The sequence below is a fragment of the Artemia franciscana genome, chromosome 9 (assembly GCF_032884065.1).
Source record: "Artemia franciscana chromosome 9, ASM3288406v1, whole genome shotgun sequence".
NCBI classification, from domain to species: Eukaryota; Metazoa; Arthropoda; class Branchiopoda; order Anostraca; family Artemiidae; genus Artemia; species Artemia franciscana.
Window position 1 is genome coordinate 37365648 of NC_088871.1, and position 26936 is coordinate 37392583.

Sequence of the window (26936 nt, forward strand, 5' to 3'; positions counted from 1 at the left end):
AGCGTGAGTAGCAGTGTTGGCCTCAGATGGCTTGGTGCTGCGGTGAGTTATTATTAGTAGAAGTATTTGATTCCATAGTCTCCCGTGACCTTTTTTGTATTCCATAGGACAAAATTAGTTAAAATGACTAATCTAAATGGGAATGGTGATCTAATCGAGAATCAATACATCTATTAGCCTTGTTTCTTACCTTAAATGCTGCAATATTGTTCTCATTCATCGTACCAATCCTTTTAATTTATTTATCTGGTATACCATACAAGGATAGGACCTCCACTAATGCTCGTCAATTGACTGAATCAAACACTTGCTCATATTTTATAAAACTAAGGAATAAAGATGTCTGGTGAATCAAGTACTTTAAATTACTAGTCTGAGAGTGAAAATTTTGTTCACTCATCCTCTCCCCTTCGTAAGACCACACTGCTCTTCTCTTAAAATTTTATATATGGCATCCCTAAGTCTAAAAAGAATCATCCTACTAAGTAATTTGCTTCCTACAGAAACCAATCGAATTCCCAGGGGCTTCGTTGGGGGAGGTCAAGGAAGAGGGCAGTTGCCCCACTCAATGATGTGGAAAAAAATATTGTATACCTAAATCCCCTGACTCTGCACGACTACAAACACTTTTGTAATTACCACACTTAGTCTTATCACCTTTCTTATAGAGGGGTTTAATTATAGTTTTTCTAAAATCACTAGGTACTTCCCTGTTTCAAAAATCATACTCATAATCTTTTAGTAGCTTATTTCTAACCTCATAATCACAATATTTAAAAACGATCTTGTATACTACACTCTCAGTACCTGGGGCCTTATTATTTCTTAAATGCTTTTAGCACTGTCGCAAAATAAATCTTCCTTCAATTCGTAACTGTCAAAAACTTTTTCTTTCTTGCCCGTATCATTTCTTGTAACTTCATCATGGTTTAGAACATTCTCAAACTGTTCTGTTCATCTGTCTTTAAGCCTTCGATTATCACTATTTGGTGTTTCGTTCCATCTTTAGCTGGGATGAGCCCATATTGATTATTTTCTCTGAGTTTTTTAACACGCCAATATAATACTTTACTATTATACGGTCTGACTTCATCTTCTAGATCTCTTAGAATTTTATCCACGGCCTCCACTTCATACCTCCTTAATGCATAATTTAATACTGTCTCTACTTTCCTTGTGTTCCTTTTACTTTTGTATGATCTATCGTTCAAGTACTTCCTAATCAAGCCCCTTATCTTCTCTACTAAACTTAAATGCATTTTCACTGATATTCCCAGCTGCATTTCTATCTTTCCTCCCAAAATCACCATTAGCTGCTTCACAAATTATTTTCCTTAAATTATTCCTTCCATCTTCTAAATTTTTCAAATTTTAGACTCTTTAGTTTAAAATATACTTTATTTTAAAATACATTATTATATTGATTAGTTTAATGCTCTTTAGTTTAATAAGTCACAACTAGCTACTTCACAAACCATTGTCCTGAAATTATTCCCTCATCTTCTACATTGTCCGATTTTAGACTCTTCAGTTCATGGAAAGTTTTTTTTCAGTTCATTGAACTATTCATGGAAAGTTTCTTTCAAATTCTGGAGTCTACTAAAGTAATAACCTCCCAAAAAGGAGTTACCCCTCCTAAATTTCAGTTTCAAACTAACCCTAGACAGTACTAGATTGTCATCTTATTTTTTACATCAATAACAATCCTCCTGTATACTTTGGTATTTCGTATCGGTCCTGCCAATCTTCTGTTTATAATAAGGTTGTCTGTCCTACCATCATTTGAGTACCATGTTAACTTATGAGCCATTTTATGACCAACGACTGTATTGTTATTACCACGAAATTACAGTAGTCTATAGCCATTACTATTTTGTTTCCTACATCAAATTTACCTAGGTTAGGATGCCATCTATCCCTGTTTTCACCAAACTGGCCATTAAAAACCCTTAATAAAATACTATATTTTTGTCTGAGACCCTGTCCCTATTTTTACACCCCATCCTTCCTTCTTGAGAAAATATGTTCCACGTTACCTAATATCATATTTCTTACCCCTCGGATATGAGTCTCTGAAACTCATAACTTGTCTAGTTCAAAACGTCTGATTCGTCAGTCAAAATTGCAGTGCAACAATTTTTTTGAACGTTGCGATATTCCAAGTTACAATTTTCATATTATTTAAATCCTAGAAATTATTATGGTCTAAGAAAAAGCGATGGATCGCAAATCCAGCCCAGGACGAGGACGAATATATCTTTTCAAGTCTACATGAAGTACTTAAGCCGTCTTAGAACTGGACATCAAGATGTCCCTGGGACATCTTGTTGCATAGAGGCTTTGTGCAATTTTAGACCCACCTTGGTAAAAACATAGTTTTCCACACTTGGCGATGCTGTTCTATCAAACAAATGTTCTATGAAAACAAATTTATTGTGCGCGCTTTCCCGTGGAAAGTTCGAGAAATTTTGTTCCAGTATGAAAAACCGAATCTGTGATGGCGGAAAGTAGAACTTTAGGAGAACTACAAAACAGTGGGAGGACAAAAGAATTTAGGGGGAACAAAGAAGCCTTGGACCCATTGGGGAAAACAGGTGAAGATCAAAAGGTAGAATGAAGGGAATACAACAGGTTTTGGGAAAGTCGGGAGGTATTCAATTTCAGGTTGAATTGGAGACACTTGGGAAGGAACCTGGGACCGGTCCTATCAACTCTATGGAGTATTTAACCTCTTTTTAGGCAATAGAACCCCTTCGGGAAGTCATGAACGATAGCCAGTTTCTTCAAAGCACAGTAGGTGGTCCAGCTGTGATCCCTTTACCCAGGCTTTGCCTTTCCAATATTGGGTCCCTGGGAGATACTCTCTTTCATTACCAATCACTACATATTCCCTCCAAACCTCTACCTGGCAGTCTCATTCGCTATTTTTACCCTGGATTGATATCGACAATGATTTCATCCAAACTTTATTCCCTGAGCTATTTATCCAAGTTTCATTTTCTGTTAGCATCGACATGCATTCTTCATTCGATTATTCCATGATACCCAGAAAAGCTTCATCATGGTAAACTTAGATATTTACTCGATATCCTGCACCGAAATCGTTTTTGCAGACCATTGTATTTTCAGCCATGAATAAATTCAAGTCATGCAAGGGTACCAGTTTTTTCAAAGGTACCGGTCGGTTTTTGCATGTGAGCGGGCTATTATGGTTAAAAAACACCAGATATAAGCACTAAAGAGAACAAACATTAAAAGTGCTAGAAATAAACAAAAAAAGTTTACTAGGATAGATGAAACCAGCAATGCATTCCAATGAACTATGACTACTTACCTACTATGCCTTTCCCCTCCGTCAAATATTTAACAAACAAATTTAACTAAATTTCTGTTTGCTCGTGGGAAAAAAGTTAACAACTACAGAGCCGTAGTTATTGATGTAATTATTCGGGAATAAGGAGGCACAATCCTGCTATAATGAAATGTAATGGGAAATAGAATGTGTTTTTATGTTTTTAGTCGATTTAAAAACCAATTTGGTTGTGCACCCCACCCTGCCCTTCACATTTTGCGAAATGTGTTTATCGTATTGTATGAAGTGCATAAAAAATATGACATAAATACATTATATATATATATATATATATATATATATATATATATATATATATATTATATCTATATATATATATTTAATGCATCATAATATGTGTATCCTATTTATATTTATTTATTAAAAAAAAAAAAACTTAGAATTGAATGAGCTTGTAGAATTGAGCTGGAAATAGGTTGAAGCAGGCACAATACAATCTTCAATGGTAATATGAGCACACCCCAAAAGGAGCAAGCTGTGTTGCTATCTAATCATACCTGGTCCGCGAAGTTCCAGTAACATTTCTGGTTAGTCAAGCCCACAGCAAAGTTGTATGTGACAAACCCTGTAGAATGGCTGCCCATTGCAACAAAAGCACTTGTTTTAAAGCATTAGAAAAACCTATAGAATACTTTTATTCTTATTGAAACGACATGTATGTACACTCAATTGCACATAAACAGATAAAAATACGATTAATCTTGCATGGTAGACAATCAAAATCTTTCAATTAAAGACAAAGAAATAATAATCAGAAACATGTGTTGACGTCATTTTTATTAATTCAGTTTTTGTTCGATTCAAAAGAATAACGAATTTTTCCGAGTTCCATGTACATATGAAAATATGTGTAAAAGAAATTATAGGCTAACCAAAACAGGCGATAAATTATTTCAGAGATATACCAATTTGAAATTTTGCCTTTTCGAAGTTTTTCGACTCAAAGAATAACCTTCGAAGAAACTGACAGTAAATATACTGTCTATATATATATATATATATATATATATATATATATATATATATATATATATATATATATATATATATATATATAGAGCAAAAATTTATTTATAAGAGGAAAAAAAGGTTCGGATACACAATTAAAATGGAAAAACAGTAGCAACGAATTTTTTTGAGTTCATAAAAGTGACCTAAACGCAAACGCCGATTATCATAAAACCAGTCAAGGAGAAAGACTCCAAGAAAAGGGTAAAAAGACAGACAGTTAAAACTTCACACATTATGCACTGAAATGACGACGATAAATACGAAAAATTTAGAACTTTAAATAAGCTCCTATTTTCGAACATAACCCAGCCGCGTTAACAGAAAAATGTCTGAAGTCAGGTTCCTGTGATGGGCAGCATAAATCACCTCCCAAGAGAGGTACGAAATGTCTCCTTACATTAATCTATAACAAAACAGGATTATAAAATTGCGCAAGCCATTCAGAATCCAAGTTGATTTGCTACGTTTTAATATGTTTTTTTTTATATATATATTATGGCGTCGAAGAATGTGATTGATCTCATGCCATTTCCTACCAAATGGCTACTTCTTAAAATTACCAGGATTATGCAAATAAACAACACTTATTCTTCAGCTCGATTCAGCTTCAATGAAAGGAAAAAAAAGGCAGTAAAAAAATTACCTTAAATTTTAGATTTTCTTCTTAGCCGGTCTGATGTGAGTTCGAAACTTTTCAACCAAAACTTCTAATTAAGCTTTTATCAATGCTGACGGACTATCGATTCTTCGTTAAAAACCCAGGGCTCGGAATCGGTTTTCTTCTCAGCCGGTCTGATGTGAGTTCCAAGCTTTTCAAACAAAACCTCCAATTATGCTTTTGTCAATGCTGACCGACTATCGATCCTTCGTTAAAAAATCCAATGCTCAGAATCAAGTTTCTTCTCAGTCGATCTGATGCGAGTTCGACGCTTTTCAACCAAAACTTCCAATTAAGCTTTTGTCAATGCTGACTGACTATTGATCCTTCGTTAAAAAACCCAGGGCTCGGAATCGATTTTCTTTTCAGTCGGTCTGATGTGAGTTCGAAGCTTATCAACCGAAACCTCCAATTAAGCTTTTGTCAATGCTGACTGACTATCGAATCTTCGTTTCTTAGAACTTCCGTTTCGTTTCTTTGAACTGTTTCGTTTCTTAGAACTTTCGTTTCTTAGAACTTAGTACTCTAGATGCAAAAAAAGTCATTTGAAGCTTGTGATTTGGTTACTTTTTATTTATTTGACGATTTGTCCCCTCCTCTGGCAATTTTTTGCTTTGAAAATAAATCTAATTCAAGGGCGTCAAACTATTATTTCCTCATTTATTAAAGTATTTATTACTTAATCCAAATTATTTTTCTCTTCGAAAGATTTTTTTTACAAAAAAAACTTTAAAACGCCTCAAAAATTTGTTTATATTCATTTTTGTTACGTTTTCACGCGTCATATAAACGTTTCGGGAGAGGGAGGGGTTCAAACCCCCTAAACCCCCTAGATATGGCCTTGTAACCAAGGGTATATATTTTCCCATTTAGAATAATAATTGAAAATCCAAAATATTCCAATATTCCGTCGTTGTATATTCTTTGTTTCGTGATAACTGCAACACTAAAAAATTTAAAAAGAACTTAAAGTTATGAAAAAAGCTGCTTTAGTTTTCTTTTTTTCTGCTCCTGTCTTGACTTATAATTATTACTCAAAATTTTTGATGTGGCTGATGCCTAAGACAGAGATACTATTTGAGTTTTTTTTTGGTGGTAATAAGAAAAAGTTTAACGAATTTTTCTATGCTTTAAAAAATGTACTCTTTGCAGAAATCCTTAACTCTGCAATATTTTCAAGATAAATAAATGGCACTGTTTTATACATTGCGACACATTTGGACTGTCCATCACTCCACTGAGTAGCATTCCTGACAAGCGAACAATTTTTTTTCGGATATACGACAAAAGTAATTTTTTTTTCTCATTTAAATACTCAATTTCAATTCCCTTCGAGCTGGATTTACAATAAATACGACAAAAAATTCGTTAAAAATGGCAGTTCAAAAAAAGTATCGCGATCGCTTTGCTTCTTCATTTTCATCACTATCTCCTGATTTATTCTTCTTCTTCCGTCGACGAGACACATAAACACAAGGAGCGACTAGAACAACAACGGGAGAAACGATGATAAAAAAGATGCCACAGCCTAAGAACACAGCAACAACTTGCAATCGATGCCATAGTAACGATAGTTTAGTATGACCCAGTTTATCACGACACGGTCCTTTATCATAGTGACGAAGCATAAAATCTTCCTGAAAAAAAAAGAAAATAAATGCAGGATCTAAAATTACCGATAAAATTGTCAAGACTAAGAATCTGTATTATTCCCGGCAGAACTCTTGCTGGTGTATTTCAAAACCTAAAATTGTCTTTTTCTAGCCCAAAATTCGTCTAAATTTTCCAAAATTCTTTTTTTTAATCTCCATCTAAAATCCCCGTTTTTCTCATTATCCAATTCTTTTTTTAACCAAAAGTTTAACCTAAAATCTCTGACATTCTCTTTTTTTAACCTTTATCTACATTTCTCTATTCTCTCTTTATCTAAAATACTCTTTTTTTAATATAAAATCACACCTAAAATTTGTAACATTTACTTTTTAAATCTTACTGTAAAATTCCGTTTTTATGGCACTTGGTATTAACCAAGCGACATATAGCAATCGCAAATTCTGTCGGTCTGTCTGTCCTGGTTTTGCTACTTTATGCACTTCCAAGTAAGCTAGGACGATGAAATTTGGCAGGCGTATCAGGGACCGGACAGGATTAAATTAGAAATAGTCGTTTTCCCGATTTGACCATCTGGGGGGGGGGGCGTTAATTCGGACAAAATAGAAAAATTGAAGTATTTTTAACTTACGAACGGTTGATCAGATCTCAATGAAATTTGATGTTTGGAAGAATATCAAGTCTCAGAGCTGTTTTTTTAAATTCTGACCGGATCTGGTGACATTGGGGGGGGGCGGGGGAGTTGGGAGGGGGAACCTAAAACTTGGAAAACACTTAAAAGTGGAGGGATCGGGATGAAACTTGGTGGGAAAAATAAGCAAAAGTCCTAGATACATGATTGACATAATCGTAACGAATCCGCTCTCTTTGAGGTAGTTCGGGGGGGGGGGGTTAATTCTGAAAAATAAAAAAGGAGGTATTTTTAACTTACGAACGGTGATCGGATCTCAATGAAATTTGATATTTAGAAGGATATCGTGTCTCAAAGCTCTTTTTTTTTTAAGTCCCGACCGGATCTGGTGACATTGGTGGGAGTTTGGAGTGAGGGAACCTAAAATCATGGAAAACGCTTAGATTGGAGGGATCGGGATGAAACTTGGTGGGGAAAATAAGCAGAAGTCTTAGGTACTTGATTTACATAATTGGAACGGATCCGCTCTATTGGGGGGGGGGGGGAGAGTTAATTCTGAAAAACTAAAAAAAATGACGTATTTTTAACTTACGAAGGAGTGATCGGATCTTCATGAAACTTCATATTTAGAAGGACCTCGTGACTCGGATCTCTTATTTTAAATCTCAACCGGATCCAGCGTAATTGGGGGGGGGGGGGAGTTGAGGGGAACAGGAAATCTTAGAAAATACTTAAAGCGGTGAGATCAGGATGAAACTGGATGGGAAGAATAAAAACCTGTCTAAGACACGTGACTGACATAATCGGTCCGGATCTGCTCTCTTTGGTGGAGTTGGGGAGGGTAATTTTGTAAATTGAGGTATCTGTAACTTACGTAAGGGTGACCAGATCTTAATGAAATTTGATATTTAGAAGGGTCTTGCGCTTTAAAGATCTAATTTTAAATTCAGACCAGATCCTGCGACATTGGGGGAGCTGGAGGAGAAAACCGGAATTCTTGGAAAACGTGAAAATTGGGGTATTTTTATTTTACGAATAGGTGATCGGATCTTAATAAAATTTGATTTTTAGAAGGAATTCATGTCTCAGAGCTCTTATTTCAAATCCCGACCAGATCTTTTGACATTGGGGGGGACTTGGAGGGGGAAATCTCGGAAAACACTTGGAGCGGAGGAATCGGGATGAAGCTTGGTGGATAGAATAAGCAAATGTCCTTGATACGTGATTGGCGGAACCGTACTGGATTCGCTCTCTTTGGAGGAGTTGGGGGGAGGGGTTTCGTGATTTGGCGAGTTTTGGTGCTTCTGGACGTGCTAGGACGATGAAAATTGGTAGGCGTGTCAGGGAGCTGCACAAATTGACTTGATAAAGTCGTTTTCCCAGATTCGACCATCTGGGGGCTAAAGGGAGAGGAAAAATTAGAAAAAAATAGGTATTTATAACATACGAGTGGGTGATCGGATCTTAATGAATTTTGATATTTAGGAGGACATCGTGACTCAGAGCTTTATTTTAAATCCTGACCGGCATTAAGCCTCTTATTTTCCTTTTAAATCAATCTATTGATTCATAGAATTTTGCTAGAGCTCATACCATATGATCTCTTGGCTCTTAGCTCTTCTTGCCTCGTCACAAGTGCCATATGAGCTCTTAGCTCTTGTTTTTTAATCTTTGCCTAAAACTCTAAACCGTCCTAGTTGAGTGGCGGACGTGCTTGACTTGAGACCCTTTTTCCGAGAGTCCTGGTGTCGCTGGTTATTCGGTTTTAACAGGGGTCAATGGCGTGGCTCTGTAAGCTCAGCCATAATCGACCCAATTCTAAATGGGTACCCGGAGAAATTTTGGAAGGTAAACAAGAAGGATGCACCAAAGCATAGGATTGATGGTTCTTAGTCTCCCATAGCACTTCCTGGCGGAAGGGCGTATGAAAAGGATATCAGCACCGCCGGTAGAGGTTGTAAAATCCAATGCCATATTCTTGTTCCTATCTAAAATTCTCTTTAATGATATTACACAGTGCTCCAAGGGCTCCATATGCTGTAATCAAAATTAACAATTAAAAGATGGCGTTACAAGAATTTTTCTAACTTGCTGTTGATCCATTAGAAACAGCTGAAAACTCAAAATAATTTACAAAACGACCAAATAACAGTTTAAAACTGATTGTCAAAACATTTTCGTAAGATCTAGAGGATACTATTTCTGGAAATTTTCTTTTGCAACAATGTGGTATATTCTTCTTTTCTTACTTCTTTCTTAAAATTTACGCTGATCAGCCTCGATTTTTACGAAAACTCGGGACGCCACCGGCGTCCTTAGACTTAAAATCAAATAAACTAATAATCTATCAAGCAAATTTTAAACAAGCCAAAGTAGGGATCATGCATGTCATGGGAAAAAACGACTGATCACTAAAATTCTTTCTTGTGGCTTTACCTCAATATGTGTATGCTGTGCACTGACTCGGCTACTATAGGAGTATTTCAAAATCCGATTTTTTTTTTTACTTCAATAAGGCGCATGTACTTACAAAGGAGAGGAGGAGAATGTCCATGGGCTTGTGCTACCCCCAAAATTACGAGAATTGTATAGCTGTTCCAGTAATCTCTTATATTTTCGTATAGTTCAGCCATTTTTGTGTTCTTTTTAAGCTTCGCACCATCTCTCTTGGTTAGAGAGGGGGGGGGTAGAGTTTATTAGCAGCATATGGCGCAAAGGCCGTATTATAAAAAAGTAAGGCAAGTATCTAATCAATAGATTCTAAAACATCAAAACAAATAACCAACAGGCACACGCACAACCGAAAATTCTAGGGAGAGGGGGATAGTTCCTGCTTTGTAGGTAAGTTTCAGAATACGAGGTAAGTACCAAGTATCATTTTAAATTTGGTTTGCCATACGAGATATTAGGGACCTGTTTTCGTACTTGAGCAAATTGTCAAACATAAAAATAGAATATTTGATTTTTACGAAAACTCGGGATGCAACCAGCGTCCTAGGACTTGTAATCAAATAAATTTTAAATGAACCAAAGTAAGGCTAATGCATGTCTTGGAAAAAACGACTGATCACAGAAATTCTTTCTTTTGGTTTTGTCTCTTCTTTTGTCTCTCTATAATTCTTTGACAAGGGTTGTTATGAAAATCTAGTTTCGGCTATTTTTTCTTTGACACAATTTTATTACGTTTAAAAGCAGTAGCAGATGTCGTGCTAGGAGTAGTTATTGTTGTGAAAACAGTAATAATGTTAGTAGAAGCTCTTGTAAGAGGAGAAGTAGAAGGAGTTAGTAGAAGTTCCAGTAAGAGGAGAGGTAAGAGGAGGAGTTAGTACAAGTTCCAGTAAGAGGAAAAGCAGGAGGAGAAGTTAGTGGAAGTTCGAGGAGCAGTAAAAGGCAGTAGTAAGAGGAAGGGTGCCCCAAGAAGTAGCAAGGAGTAAGAGGAGTAGTGGAAGAAAGAGGAGAAGTTAGTGGAAGTACCGGCAGAAGAAGTAAATGTGGTCATCACGTTAAAGACTGTCATGGTTGGAGTAACACCGAAGCTAGGAACAGCGATGGTAGGTTCCGTGACATTTTTTTTTTTTTTAATTCGTCAAAATTCTTTTCTTATCTCAATGTCTGTATAAAACCTTTTTTGTTCAAACAAGCGTTCGACAAGAACAATCAAAAATTCAAAACTTCACTTTCAGGTTTTTTTTTTAATCTCTTTAAATTCTTTAAATCTCTTTCAATCTCTTTAAATTCTAACGTGTAGTTTTTTATTCCTGATCTATGAAGTTTCAAAGATTTCATATCTACTTCTTAAATATAAGGAAAAAGTCATGACATGGCTTAAAATGCAACTGAAATAATTGGAGATGAGTTTTCGAATTACAATAACTGTTGTATATGTCCAAATGAAGCCAAATTATTCAGCCATGCATAGTATTTTTACAGATTTTATACAAGTTCAAGTTTAAAAAACTGTCATAACAACTACTACTCAATACTAGCGACATTGACAGTGAAGAGTTGCCCAACAGAAATTATGCATAAATATCCCTAGGATGCCTTTCAAGGTCATATCCAAGGGGGAAGGGATCACAGCGTTTGAACTCTCCCCTGGTAGTCTTTGTCCCCCACTTAAAAACAGGATGAAAATACATACAAAATACAAATTTGCCAAGTGTTTTTAAAACTTTTGTGCAAGCCCCCACCCATACCTACCCCCCTCCAAAAAAATACTGGATCCACTCACGGTGCCGTTTGATAAAAGTAATTAATTTATCTATGGCCCAGCATAGACCACAAAAAGAGAAAAACAAGAGAAAAAGTAAAATCCGCCGTAACAATAACATTACTTCACTTTCCTGGATTCAATTACATCCCCAGATATCCTTCCCTAGCGTCAGTTTGGAATGCTGACTGAGAACACACGACACATTTCGAGATAAAGTGTCAAAGAAAAAAAGTTGCTAGAGTTTTAGTGCAAGAAACAATTAAATTTTCATTTTGATACAGATTCACACTGACATTTGATAGTATTCAATACATTTTAAAGGCTGGAAAACTATACTTGATGACTAAATCAATTCCTTGTTCAACAAAATGATTGACGAAGGAATATTAATCTTTAAATATACGCTGTTCAAGGGCGAATTCAAGAATTTTTTGGGGGGGAGGGGGGCTGTTTACAGAAATACTTTAATAGGCATCAACAATCTGTTTATATAGATTTTGTAACGTTTTTTACGGGCCGGGCAAAAATTTAGAGGGGTAGGGTTCAAACTCTGTGACCCCCTCCCTTAGATACGGTCTTGATACAGTACCTTATGCCTATTGTCTATTTTTATATTCAATCTATTTAAGTTAATTCACTTTTTATTCAAAAAGCTTAAAAGAACTTGCTTTCATAGTAAGTTTACCAGTAAACTAAAAAGGTCATTACTAAAATTTATGATAATGAATCCAATATATTAATTATAATATTCCCTTCTCCAAATCAGTTGGTGAAGCATAATTCTTACTTCATAATATGCAACCCCCCCAATGTGCAAATATAGTACAGGTAACGAAGAGACTAACGAAAAAACCAGCTAGTTCTCCAGTTTTGCATATCGTAAACTTGAGTGAGTGGTGTATAATACATAAGTACCGGAATTTTTCATGGAGAGAGCCGGATTTCCCGGCTCTTGTTCAGAACAAGAAAAAAACCTTCAGGAATTTAACAAAAAAAAACAATTAAACAATTTAACAACAAGTTTTTCAACTGAAAGTAAGGAGCAGCATCAGACCTTAAAACGAACAGAAATTATTACTTATATGAAAGGGATTGCCTCCTCCTCAAGACATCGGTCTTTACGCTAAAGTATTTTTATAGAACTTTCATGTTAGTTTTTGCTTGTTTTGAGTTTAAATCGGTTATCTATTGAAATATATGTTCGGTTTGGGTTTAATTCATTAATCGATGGTGATTTGTGGTAGTTTTACGCTTGGAAAATTATTTGAATTTTTTTCTATTCATTTTTGACTTTATGAGGCTCTTTACTATTCTTTGAAAAAACTTGTTTTGTGGATTTTTTCGCTTTTAAATTAACATTTGTTCATTTTTTATTGACAGTCTTTTTCATAGAAAAAAATTCATATTTTTTTTTCAATTAAACCCCATAGTTTTTACTTTGAAGATTATTTGACTTTATTTCTGCTCATTTTTGGTTTAACGAAGCTCTTTACTTTTCTTAAAAAACTTGTTCCGTATGTTTCCTATTAACAAATACTATCTGTAAGTAATTAAATAAAAACTAGTTTTTCAACTGAAAGTAAGGAGCAGCATCAAACCTTAAAACAAACTGAAATTATTACGTATATGAAGGGGGTTGCCTCCTCCTCAAGACCTCGCTCTTTACACTCAGTTTTTGTGTAAAATTTAAAATAAATCTCATTGTTCTAATTAAACAGCCATTGTATGTAAGGAATTGTTCTTAAAGAAATAGGTCAAAAAGTAAAAACTTTAGCGTAAAGAGCAACATTTTGTGGAAGGACAACTCCTTTCATATGCGTAATAATTTCTGTTCGCTTTAAGTTTTGATGTTGCTCCTTACTTTCAGTTGAAAAAATCTGTTTCTAAATTTAATTTCTGATTGTTTTTAAATAATACCGAGCAATCCGGCTCTCTCTCCCAGAAAAATGCTGGTACTTGTATATTATACGCCACTCACTCAAGTTTACGATGTGTAAAACCCGAGCTCGATATTTTGGGCTATAGATTTGCACATTAGGGGGACAGGGGCAAAACGCTGGCCACCGATCTAGTGTCCCTCTCAAAACTACAAAAAAATAAACTGGGACGGTCATATCGGTGGTTTCGTCCCCCACATTAGGGGAAGAGGGGGAGTAAACGCCGGCCACCGATCTAGTGTCCCTCTCAAAGCTACAAAAAATAAACTGGAACGGTCATATCGGTGTATTCACAACCTGATTTTGTATCTTTTAATACACATTTCATAACTGAAAAGATCTAACCAGAACTTAATTAAATAATAGCTTAAAAATAACAGGGCCTTAAAAAAAGTAAAGGATACGCAGCCAGACCCTTGAAGTCCAAACCGGCAGTGCTGATCTCCATTTCAAGGCCCTTGAGCCAGGAAGTGTAATGGGAAAGTGCAATAGCTTTAGAAATTGCTTATCTAGAAACTTCTATTTTACAGGGAATGGGTTTGGAAAGGGGAGGGATAAGCCAATTACATCATTCCTTAGGCATATATAAGCCAAATATCCCCCTTTTTTTACCCGTTGTTGCTATATTAAATTTTGCGCCAGTAAAAAGAATGGAAAACCGGATCGCTGTTTATGTAGGGAATTTAAAGTCAATCAACACAACGAATTTTTTAGTCACAATACATTCCACAAATACACTCGCTGTTTCTCTGTGGCTTAACTACCTATGGCCGCAGCTGAAAGAGAAATAAATTAAGACTTGAGCAAATCTAGAAACAGACCGTTTTACAATATTTTTTTAGCACTATTATAATCCTCTCGTCAGAAGAGACAAAAACCCATCCACTCTAATTAGAATAATTAAAAGTAGTATATAGCGCCAGTAGACCTACTAGAAAATTAGGAGAGGAAATCACATTCAAAACAATTCGTGGATACAATTCTAGTAAAGAGATTTACGATTAAAGATAAGAAGTACGCATCTATCTTCCCTTGCTCATAAAAATTCATGTTTGCTTATTTACAAAAGAAAAGATAGGTTTTTTCCTTATCGAATAAAAGAATAAAATATTTTGGTACTTGTTGGTAATTAGAAACACAACCAAGAAATGAAGTTAGGCTAATCCTAATGAAATATAATAAAACATGATAATACACTTAGAAACGAAATTATGGAAACCTAATCTATCCCAAACTCCATCACTTGTTTTTGTAGCTATGAAACCGGTTTTCTGAGATATAACCTAAGCGTAATTCTTGAATGCGTTTCCAATAACTGACAAGGACCAACATTTTTTTTTAATGCAATTGGATCTCAGCTCCCATAATTTCCTTCAGAGGAAATATTAAAGCTTGAACTTGTAAATTGTAACGGTCAATAATAAGAACAATGAAAGGGGAACTTACGTCTAAAGAAACAAGGCAGTACCAGCAGAAGACATGTTTACATCGACGGCACATCATTTGAGCACATCCCGAATCTCGCTCAATTGGTACCTGTAAATCAATCAGTTTAATTATTTGAATTACTATTAAGTTGTCAATATTAATTAATTATGTACTTTAATGCTAATTAATTTCAATTATGTGGATATAACTAGTTTCTATTCAAGACCACTTGACGAAATACAGAATTGGGTTAATTACAATAAGTTTTGCCCTTTTTTTATTTTTATTATTCTATAAACGGCAACTTAAAAATGGCAGCTTAATGAGTACCTGTAAATCAATGAGTTTAATTATCTGAATTACTATTAAGTTTTCGATATTAATTAATTATGCATTTTAATGCTAATTAGTTTCAATTATGTGGATACAATTAGTTTCAATTCAACAACACTTGACAAAATACAGAATTGAGTTAATTGTAATAAGCTTGCCTTTTTGTATTTTTATTATTACATAAATGGCAACTTAAAATGGCAGCTCAATGGGTACCTATAAATGAAACAGTTTAATTATTTGAATTAATAGGCACGTCTTACTAAGTGCCAATTAATTAAAATAATTAAAGTGATAATTAAAAATTAATAATAAGATAAACCATTTATAATTAAAATGGCAACTTAAAAATGGTAGCTCAAATGAAAGCTGTAAATAAATCGGAAATTATTTTAATTAATAGACACGTCTCGCCAAGTTCTTGGAATCTTTTACCAATAGTGGTCGTGCGTGAGCATGACCGAAGTATTTTCCGGGGAAATTTGAGGGATTTTTTCGAGAATAATTACGATTTTGCTTGATTGTATTAATCTTTGTTTTAGTAGTGCTATATAATATGGGAATTTGTATTAATGATGCGTATTTACCCCGTCGGTGGGTGATATTGTATTGCTTTTCTTTATTTATATAGAATTATGTGTTGGAAATTGGAGTTGGCTTAACGAACCCAAAGGTTCCTTGCCATTTATTTTTGTAAATTCGTATGTAAATAAAATGATGCTCCTGAAAAAATAGTAGACTTTCAATATTAATTAACAATTTATTTAATATTAATTAGTTTCAATGTTGTTGTTATAATTAGTTTCTGTTCAGCAACACTTGACAAAATACAGAAGTGGTTTATTTATGATAGGTAACTTAATAATTGGACTTAATTTGAATTTTAAACAAGAGCTGAGTATTAAAGTGTGAATCAAGTCAAAAACATAAAGCTGACAAAAAATGCCCTTCCAAAGTTAAAAAAATTAAGATTAAAACAAGAATTTCTAAACTTTTCCATGACCACAAACCCAAAAACAATAATAAATATAAAAAAATTTGAAGTCGTTTTTAAAATGGACTAAAAAGTGGAAAATAATGTTTTCCTGAGAATTTATAATTATAAGTCAAAACGAGGGACACCAAACGGATTGAGCTTTACATAACATAAATATTAAATTAATCTGGGACAAATTATTGAGACAAATCGGTGAGTAGAGAAAACGAGTTAAAACGATCAATTTATGTAAAGCCCGATAGGTTTTACGTCCCTCGTTTGCGTATATATTCATAGATACTCTAGAAAAAATTCTTTATAATTCTTTATTCTTCTGTAAAAACAACCTTTTTTCAGTAAAAAAAAAATATTTTCATTATTTTTGACTTTTTTGTATTTTCTAAGACTAAAAAAGTTTTTAGTCATTTCTAAAAATAACTGTTTTTCATTGTTTTCTTCATATTCATTATTTTTAACTTTTTAGTCTTTTCTAGGACAAAAGAAGTTCCAAGACTAAAAGTTCTTTTCAAAGACTAAAAAATGTATTTTATGTTCATTATTTTCAACTTTTTAGTCATCGCTCAAAACAACTTTTGTCTTCAGCATAAAGACAAAAAATTTTCTCTATACAGACAGAATTAAGAAGTAATCAAACATTTGAAAGTGGTAAAAAATTGCCAACAGATTTATATGAAAACAGCAAAAACGAAATATCTTTAAGAAAACGAGTTAAAAAGTGAGTTTACTTTTCTATACTCCCATGCAAAAATAATCTTTTATTAGTTAATTTTTGTGACATATTTTAACAATTGAATTCCATTATTCCTTAAGTACATTACCCCTTCGTTGTATTTGCTATTTTATTTTTTTTTATTTTTACGTTTTTGTTTTTTACAAAATTAGAGACAGTATAAAGAATAGAAAAGTTCAGGAACTACAACATTACTTTTTGCAGTTCAACTCAGTTGAGCCAGTAAAAAAGACCAGTAAGAGACAGCAATAAGAACGAAAAGATTTGAGCTAGAACACTTCTTAAAAGTCAACTCCGTTTCTTTGTGCCTAAACATAGTTTTGTACTTTTTTTTTCATTTTTGTTTTTTTACGAAATTAGAGACAGTAGAAAGAATAGAAAAACTCTGGAACTACAACATTTTTTGTTCTTATCAACTAAGCACAGCGTAAGGTTTTATTATTATTATTATTTATATGAAAATATAAGACTGTAAAAAGAACCAAAATTTTCAGAGCTACGAAATGTAAACTTTGTTTCTTGGTGTATAAACATAGCTTTGGCTTTTTTTTGTAAACAAAATTTTGAGATTGTAAAAAGAAAGAAAAGTTTCTGAGCTGCAACACGTAAACCCTGTTTCTTGGTGATTAAAAACATAGCTTTGGCTTCTTTTTTTTTACGAAATCTTGGGATTCTACAAAGACCAAAAATTTTCAGTTGCGTTTTTTACAAATCCACTCAGTTTCCTAGTTATTAAACATAGCCTTGGGCTGACTTAACTTAACCTTAACTAACTTAACTAACTAACTTGACTAACTTAACAAACCTAACTAACTTAACAAACCTAACTTCAAACCCAACATGAATTTAGAAAAATTCGGCGAAATATATTGACGAATGATGAATCCGAACACGACTTTGCTGGAGAATATAAAACGAGCCAAGTAGTGAGTCTCCAAAATTATTCATCTAGAAACTAAAGTTCGCATTACTACACAAAAGGAAACTTAGCTTAAGCTTAACTAACTTAACAAACTTAACTAATCTAACTTAACAAACCTAACTAACTTAACTAATCTAACTTAAAACCCAACATGAAATTAGAAAAACTTGGCGAATTATGTTTGACGAATGATGGATCCGAACAAGATTTTGCTACAGAAAATAAAACAGGCTAAGTAATGAGTCTCCAAAATTATTCATCTAAAAGCTAAAGTTCACATTACTACACAAAAGGAAACTTAACTTAAGCTTAACTAACTTAACAAACTTAACTAATTTATCTTAACAAACCTAACTAACTTAACTAATCTAACTTAAAACCCAAACATGAAATTAAAAAACTTGGCGAATTATTTTTGACGTATGATGGATCCAACACGATTTTGCTACAGAAAATAAAACAGGCTAAGTAATGAGTCTCCAAAATTATTCATCTAGAAGCTAAAGTTCGCAGTACTACACAAAAAGAAACTTAATCTTAACTAACTTAACTAGGTAACTAACTAACTTAACAAACTTAACTGGCTTAACTAATCTAACTAAAATAACTAAACTAACTTAACTAACTAAACTTAACTAACCTAACATAAAACACAACATGAATTTAGAAAAATTTTGGCGAATTATTTTTGACGAATGATGGATCCGAAAACGATTTTGCAGCAGAAAATAAAACGGACTAAGTAGTGAATCTCCAAAATTATTCATCTAGAAGCTAAAGTTCGCAGTAATACACAAAAAGAAAACTTAACTTAATCTTTACTAACTTAAGTAACTACCTAACTCAACAAACTTAACTAGCTTAACAAGTCTAACTTAACTAACTTAACAAACCTAACTATCTTAACTAACCTAACTTAAAACCCAACATGAATTTAGAAAAAATTGGCGAATTATTTTGACGAATGATGGATCCGAACACGATTTTGCCGTAGAAAATAAAACGGGCTATGTAGTCAGTCTCCTAAATTATTCATCTAGAAGCTAAAGTTCGTAGTACTATACAAAAAAAAGATGGGACAGAGTGAATGCTTGAAAATTGACAAGGCCAGAGAAATTGACGAGAAAAGATTCTAAAAAATGAGAAAGAATAAACCAAGAAAATGAAACATATAATATAATGAATAATTTAACAAAAGAAGATGACAAAGCAAGTTATTGTCAGCAAAACAGCCAATAATAACAAGCAAAACAGATAAAAAGCAAGGGTCATATGCAAAAGACAAAGAGAGGTGGAGAAAGTAAATAAAAAATGCCAAAATGGATGTTTTGCATGAGTGGTAAATCTAGAAAGACAGGGAAAAAGTGCGTATTTCAAGAAACTTCCACATCGAATATTTCCAAACTAACGTCAAAGTGAGCATGTCCCTCCTTCTCCCACAAAAGACGCTGGAAAGCATCAATGAAGAAAAGAGGATCACATCAACATTGGTATTCATTTAGTATGTACCTAGAATTGGGGCTATTGAGAAGGAAACATGATAAGAAAACAATTCTTGCCTCATGATACGTAGACAAATTGTGCTTAACAAATTTTGAAAGCGATCCTGTAATGCTTTATACCCACCCCCTAATATGCAAATATATAGCACAAATTCTATATTTACCGTTGCCCCCCCAAGTAATTCGGAGAAAAAATTATTAAATGTCCCATGCCTCTTGACTATCCCGATAAGGCCCCTTTGCCCCCCCCCCCCGACAAAAATTCTGGAGATAATCCCCTGACAATAATAACACAAATTTAGATGTATGTTTCCTTTTAGCATAAAAAAAATCCTATCGGAAATGAAATAGGTTAAATTCTTATCAGAAAGATTGGATAATATTTCACAATCATGGTATGATCAATGTATTAACGGGAATCATTTAGAAAATTAGGAAGAAAAACTAGTAAACATTCCTTCTCTTATTAAATAAAAAAAACGAGTTTTTTTAACTGAAAGTAAGGAGCGACATTAAAACTTAAAACGCACAGAAATTACTTCGTATATGAAAGAGGCTGCTTCCTCATCAACGCCCCGCTCTTTACGCTAAAGTTTGACTCTTTCTCTCAATTCTTCTTTTTAAAACAGTAAAAAACTTTAGCGTAAAGAGCGGGGCGCTGATGAGGAAGCAGCCTCTTTCATATACGAAGTAATTTCTGTGCGTTTTAAGTTTTAATGTCGCTCCTTACTTTCAGTTAAAAAAACTCGTTTTTTTTATTTAATTTCTGAACGTTTTTGAATCAATGCATGTTTTGATTTTGGCTCTCCGCAGAGGAATAATCAAAACGAAATTTTGCATATTGTTTTGGGGGGGGGGGCTAAATGGCTTTCTCATAATTTTGATCGAATGATTTTGAGAAAAAAAGAGCGGGGGCGATGCCTAGTTGCCCTCCGATTTTTTGGTTAATTAAAAAGGCAACTAGAACTTTTAATTTTTTACGAATCTTTTTATTGGTAAAAGATTTACGTAACTTGTAAATTAGCTTACGTCAAGAACTTTTGTATTCTCATGTTTTTATTACATATATGAGGGGATTCGCCCCATCGTCAGTACCTCGCTCTTTACACTAAAGCTTAAATTTTATCCCAATTCATTAAGAATGACCCCTGAATCACAAAAGCCGTAGAATAAATAGTTGGAATTACTAAAAATACTTTAGCGTAAAGAGCTAGGTATCATAAGGCGGTGAGCCCCTTATATGGGTAATAATTTCTGTTTGTTTTAAGTTTTATTGCTGTTCCTTACTTCCAGGTGAAAAAGCTTTTTCACATTTATTTTTTATTTTTTTTTTAAATAATGCTAGTAAATCCTGCTCTCCCTTCATGGAAGTTTTTTTTCCCATGACAAATTCTCGATGGAAAGTTCCCCCAGCATATCCCCCTCTTCTCAACCCCTCCCCAACCAAAAAAATCCTCCTGAAAACGCCTGTATACTTCCCAATAACCATTACTATATGTAAGCACAGGTCAAAGTTTGTAACTTATTGCCACTCCCACGGGGACCGTGGGGGAGTAAGTCGTCCCCAAAGACATAGTTATAAGGTTTTTCGACTACGCTGAATAAAATGGCTATCTCAGAATTTTGATCTGTTGACTTTGTGAAAATAATTAGCGTGGGAGGGGGCCTAGGTGCCCTCCAATTTTTTTGGTCACTTAAAAAGGGCACTAGAACTTTTCATTTCCGTTAGAATGAGCTCTCTTGCAACATTCTAGGACAACTGGGTCGATACGATCACCCCTGGAAAAAAAAAAAAAAAACAAAAAAAACAAAAAAACAAATAAACACGCATCCGTGATCTGCCTTCTGGCAAAAAATGCAAAATTCCACATTTTTGTAGATAGGAGCTCGAAACTTCTACAATAGGGTTCTCTGATACGCTGAATCTGATGGTGTGATTTTCGTTAAGATTCTATGACTTTTAGGGGGTGTTTCCCCCTATTTTCTAAAATAACGCAAATTTTCTCAGGCTCGTAACTTTTGATGGGTAAGACTAAACTTGATGAAACTTATATATTTAAAACCAGCATTAAAATGCGATTCTTTTGATATAGCTATTGGTATCAAAATTCCATTTTTTAGAGTTTTGGTTACTATTGAGCCGGGTCGCTCCTTACTACAGTTCGTTACCACGAACTGTTTGAAAGACAGATATGGTCGTATTTGATTTGTCAGTTTCTTTTGACTTATTTCAGGAAAAACCGGTTTCTATATATTCCCAAAGAAAAATCTCTTAATAAATGTAGCAAAAACAGAATAATTTATTGTTTTGCACAAGAACTAAGTTTTCAATTCACCAAATAGAAAATCTGTTTGCAAGCAGATTGCTACTACAAGTAGCACATCATATACAGCACATTCATCACAAGTTTTAGCGATTCTTTCTCTACCTCGACATTTTTACGCTACTGAAGAAACTGCAAAAAAGCGTTCACTAAGCTGTTCTCAAAGGGACGATCAGCAGGATAATGCAGATCAGAGAGATCAAAGTGTGGCTAATCATAAATTGCCTGCTGATCCAGCCTTTGAAAGCAGCGCAGCATACCTTTTTCGGCACTATATGTATATACATACTTTTAATATACGTACTTTAAACATAAGTTAAACGTGGTGTGCATTTTACTTATATAAAGAACTGCAAGGGTAAAATATAAATAGATAGTTGACTGAAAATACGCATCATCTTTAAATTATTGTTTAAAATATGTATATCAAAGGTTTCTATAGAATCGAAAATTTATTTTCCCCTTTTTAGTCAATTTGTAAAACATGTTTTTCTAAAAAAAAAAATATCATAATTTCCTTTACATTAAAGGAGATTAAAAAATTGACCTCAAAACTAGTGTAAGTAGACACAAACGGACCATACGCAAGTCGCGGCAACGAAAATCACTATGTAGCATACACATTTGAGTAAATAGCGTTGGGTCAATACATATGATAGAAATTTACAAATTAATTTAGAAATTGAAATTGCAAATATAATTTTATTCCTGGATATGTTAATTATTCGTAGCATAGATAAACTCAATTTTACTATTTACAGAAAACCATCACAAAAACAATAGATATTTGCATTTCAAATCAAACCATCCCCACAAGATAAAATAGCTGTCGTGAACTCTCTTGTCGATCGTGTCCCAAACATTTGTTCTGATTCCCACGTCACAGCTGAACTAAACTTTTTCAGGGACATAGTTTTTGGAAATGGGTATCTTACCTTACTTGTAAATAATACAATTAACCGTAGACTGAAAAGACACTCCCGTCAAATAAACGGTAGTTTACCATGTGAGAATCCTGATAAGCCCTCAACCATAATTTACCTCCCATACCTCCGAAAAAAAATAGGAATCTTAAAAAAAAAGTTTGCACACAAAATAATATGTAGGCCTATGTAGTATTTTCCAATAGTTTCAAAATCATAAATTTTCTAAATTCTGGTAAAGATAAAACCCCCCAAAAGGGGTCTATCAAATACCATGTGACTGTGGCAAATACTTTGTAGGTAGAACTCACCAGAATTTAAAGAAAAGCCTACAAAAGCATAAAGATGACATCACCAAAGCTCTAAATTCTGATGTTGCTAATGTTCATTTTGATTCTGCTTTAAGCAGCCATGTTTTTGAAAATTCTCGCCACAAAATGCTTTTTGAAGAATCTGCCCTTATTAGCAATGAACTAGGCATAAAGCAGGTAGTTCGAGAAGCAATTGAAATCATACTTAAGATTAATAATATTTCTTTAAACAGGAGCTTAAAAGAATATTCACTAAATGCTCTATACATAAACTTAATTAAAAATGGTCTTACAAAATATTTAAAAAACCAGTAGACATTAACACAGAACCAGCTATAAAAATACTTTTGAGGTTAGCAACCAAAAAGGCAAGATTAGCAATAAAAACGTGTTTCTAATTATTCTTCTTTCGTTTCAATGAATTGCCTTGTTTCGCCTCACTTTTTTTATCAGTCCTGGTTGAACTTCGCTGAAGTAAGCATACTAGGACTGTTTTAAAAACTTTTAATTTTAATTTTATTGGTTATATGTTGTTGTAAGTCTATTTTTCTTTTATATATTTATGTTTTGCTGAGGATGGCCCTTGGACATAGGACCAAAATATTGTTTCAAATTAGAATTCCCTATTGTTCTTCTTGTTTTTGATATTTGCAAATTTGGGTAATTGTAGCACTTTAGGAATTGACCGTGGTGGCAATTCGGGCCTATAGGCATATTTAATCAGAGGGTCTGGCGATAAGCCTGGTACTTTAACTTGAAGTTCAGCACGAATGGCCCAAACATTTTGCCTTTGATTATTCTTTTTTGTCAGAAATAAAAAGGTTTAATGCTGATGGCGAGATTGGTACTTGTTAATTATACAGAATGCACTAAATAATTATGCTTAGGTTATATCTCAGAAAAACCGTTTCATTGACACAGAGACAAGTAAAGCATTGGACTTGTATAATTAGGGGTATATATTTAGGTTAGATCTCACGGAAAACCTAACTTCACTTCTTGTGTGTTCCGTATTATTAACAAATACCGCGTGATTTACACCACATACTAAATATTTACTTGTGAAACAAAAAAAAAAATGATAATTCCAGAAATTATACATAGAATTTCGTATTTTATCCGCGGAAACTGTCTCATCTCAGAAAACACAGAATGAAACTCTGGAATGCTTTGAGAAGCACATATCAGAATTAAATGAAAAGTCCGGAGAAATACTTCGTTTGATTTATCGTCTTTCTAATATTAACACTACATCCTAATCTTAATAAGGGGGGTTAATGCCAGATTTGCCTCTCACTCAATTCGACTATCTCTCTTGGCTTTTTCTACAATTAGCCATGGCTTGATGCCCACAACTATTCGATTTTAATTCAAAAATCGGGTGTGTTCCATATTATTAACAAGTACCGCGTGATTTACACCACATACTAAATATTAACTTGTGAAACAAAAAAAAAATTGATAATTCACGAAATTACATATAGAATTTCATATTTTATCTGCGGAAACTGTCTCATCTCAGAAAACATAGAATGAAACTCTGGAATGCTTTGAGAAGCACATATCGGAATTAAATGACATGTTCGGAGACATACTTCGTTTGATTTATCGTCGTATCGATTTGATTTGATATGATTTGATTCGTATCGATCTAATATGAACACTACACTCATGAAAGAAGTTCAAAGTAAACAAGTTACACTGACACAGTTTCCTTTCAAAAAGCATCTTCTCAGTTATTTAGCAGTCTCCATCAATAACATATCTTGACAAGAACAAGGGTTCCACAGCATCTGCCATAGGTGTACATCGAAGCCAAAATCGAGCGGCATAAACTTTTAGAAATCACTTACACCGGGCAGCACAAGCCAAGGCGGAACTATGCCAAACGTTGCGGGAACTGAGCGGCACACTTGATGCTTTGAGCGTACACCAGGTGGCGGAAAGTAGGCGACCATCGTTCGAAATGATCATATATATACCCGATACACATGAGTTGACATTGTGGCTAAAGTTTTCGGGGGGGGGGGATCTCTAATGTCTGATGTGGGCACAAATGTACGTAGTATCTAACCCATCAGGTAATAATTTTGATGGAAGTTAACAAACAATCGTTCAATCAAACTAGTACCAAATAGACAGTTTATCAGGCAATAATTCAAACTCAACGGGAATCTTGAAACATAACGGAAGAGAAATGTTTATTTAAATTCACTATGAGACTAAAATCAAAACGATGAAGCTAGTCAAGAATTTAAGTTCTTTCTATCCCATTAAACTGAATGCCAAATCAAAAAAATAATTAAAAAAAAAAACTGAAGTCTGCAGCAAATGAAAAAAAGACGTCGAGTGTTTGCAAGGTAGACTAAGCCAGAGAAGGCCGTTTCCAGGGGGAGTTGTTAGCAAGTGAGCCCCCTCCCCCCTCTACCTGCAAGATTTGTGTCCGGCTCGTAAAAAAGTAACAAATACGCATAAACAAATTTTGGATGTATCTTGTAAAGTAATTTTTTAACTCCCCCCAAACAAAAATCTTGGATACACCCTTAGAACCAGACCCCTTTTTTTCTAAACGTTATTTTGGTTTTTCCTTGTAATTTTTTGTATGACAGTAATTGGAATAAAATCCGAATATATTCAATACAAAGTTAAATTAAAACTTCTATTAGGTTTGATTCCAGCATGAAATTACGGTACTTATGTATTATACAAACTGGAGGACTAATCGCGAATATGAGATATTACCCGCTTTTCACGCTGTCTACCAGACGAGTTCCTTCGGCTTGTTGGGAAAATATATTATAGCTATATTTTAATCAAATATTTAGCTTTTATTTTGGTTCGGTTAGGTTACGTATTAGATATAATGCGCTCTGGACGGCCGTCCTTCCATAATTCTTTATGTCAGTTCCCTAATTTTATTAATAAAGTATTGCATTTTCGTCATATTTTGTTTTATTTCATTACCAAACTTCACTTCTGGAGTATGTATTATATAATACACAAGTACCGATATTACTGTCGACAAAAGTTTCGTACCCAACAAAAGCCTTTTAAAAATATTACATTTCGACACAGGCTAATAAATTCATTTTCCTTAATCGAAGAATAATTTTTTTCGGCGGAGATAGGGCTGTTTAAGTTATGGGAGTAGCCGTCCAACCTCAGATCAATCTTTTTTTCGATCGCGATAACATGTAGGTCAGGAGCATAATTTGCTCTGAGGCAGGGGGCACTGCATCCAGATAGATGGGTCAGTTTTCTTTAGTATAGCTTTCTCTTTATGGTACTAGATGGCTCTTTTTTGATTTTTTACAGTCATTTTCCCTTGATTTGGAAAATTGCCTCCAACTCTAGCCCCCGCAGGTTTTTGACGAAATTACGCCACCGATGTAGATTTTTTAGTTTTCCGCTTTGGTTTTTCCGCAAAAGAAACCTTGTATTTTCCCAAACGTTCGACGCAGGTAGAGGCGACAGTCAACAGAATTTCAGGTTGCAAGACAACATTCTTTTCCTTGACAAATATATATTCTTAGTAAATGACGATCAGTGGCCTGAAATCACAAAAATTTAAAGGGGCAATTTATTTTTTTTAATCTAGGGGGATTCGTCATTTTTCAGTGAAAATACCCTCTAAAAAGGTAATTTTCAAAAGCCAGGGAGAAAAACACTTCCCTCCTCCAATTAACACCACTGATGATAAATATATAATTTAGGAATATGATAGGCAAAAACCGTGAAAACATGAAAAACCCACAAAATTATTTTTTTCGTTTTTATGGCACGGTATTAACCAAGTGGCGTATAGCGATCGCAAATTCTGTTGGTCTGTCTGTCCCGGTTTTACTAGTTTAGGCACTTCCAGATAAGCTAGGACGATGAAATTTGGCAGGCATATCAGGCGCCAGACCAGATTAAATTGGAAATAGTTGTTTCCCCAATTCGACCATCTGGAGAGGAGTGGGGGGACGGTTGATTTGGAAAAATTAGAAAAAATGAGGTATTTTTAACTTACGAACGGGAGATCGGATCTTA

The 26936-nt window shown here is 34.1% G+C and overlaps 1 protein-coding gene across 2 annotated transcripts in view; it reads right to left on the reverse strand.

Moving 5' to 3' along the window:
- Positions 1 to 3990: 3990 nt before the first annotated feature.
- Positions 3991 to 26936, reverse strand: part of LOC136031371 (probable E3 ubiquitin-protein ligase RNF144A-A) — a 100431-nt gene continuing 77485 nt past the window's right edge. For both annotated transcript variants that reach the window (XM_065710878.1, XM_065710876.1), the window contains exons 5-6: positions 14881 to 14970; positions 3991 to 6679 (exon numbers count right to left, since the gene is read on the reverse strand). In XM_065710878.1, the coding sequence (XP_065566950.1) occupies positions 6425 to 6679; positions 14881 to 14970 (345 nt within the window). In that variant the 3' untranslated portion in view covers positions 3991 to 6424. The remainder of the gene's footprint in view (positions 6680 to 14880; positions 14971 to 26936) is intronic.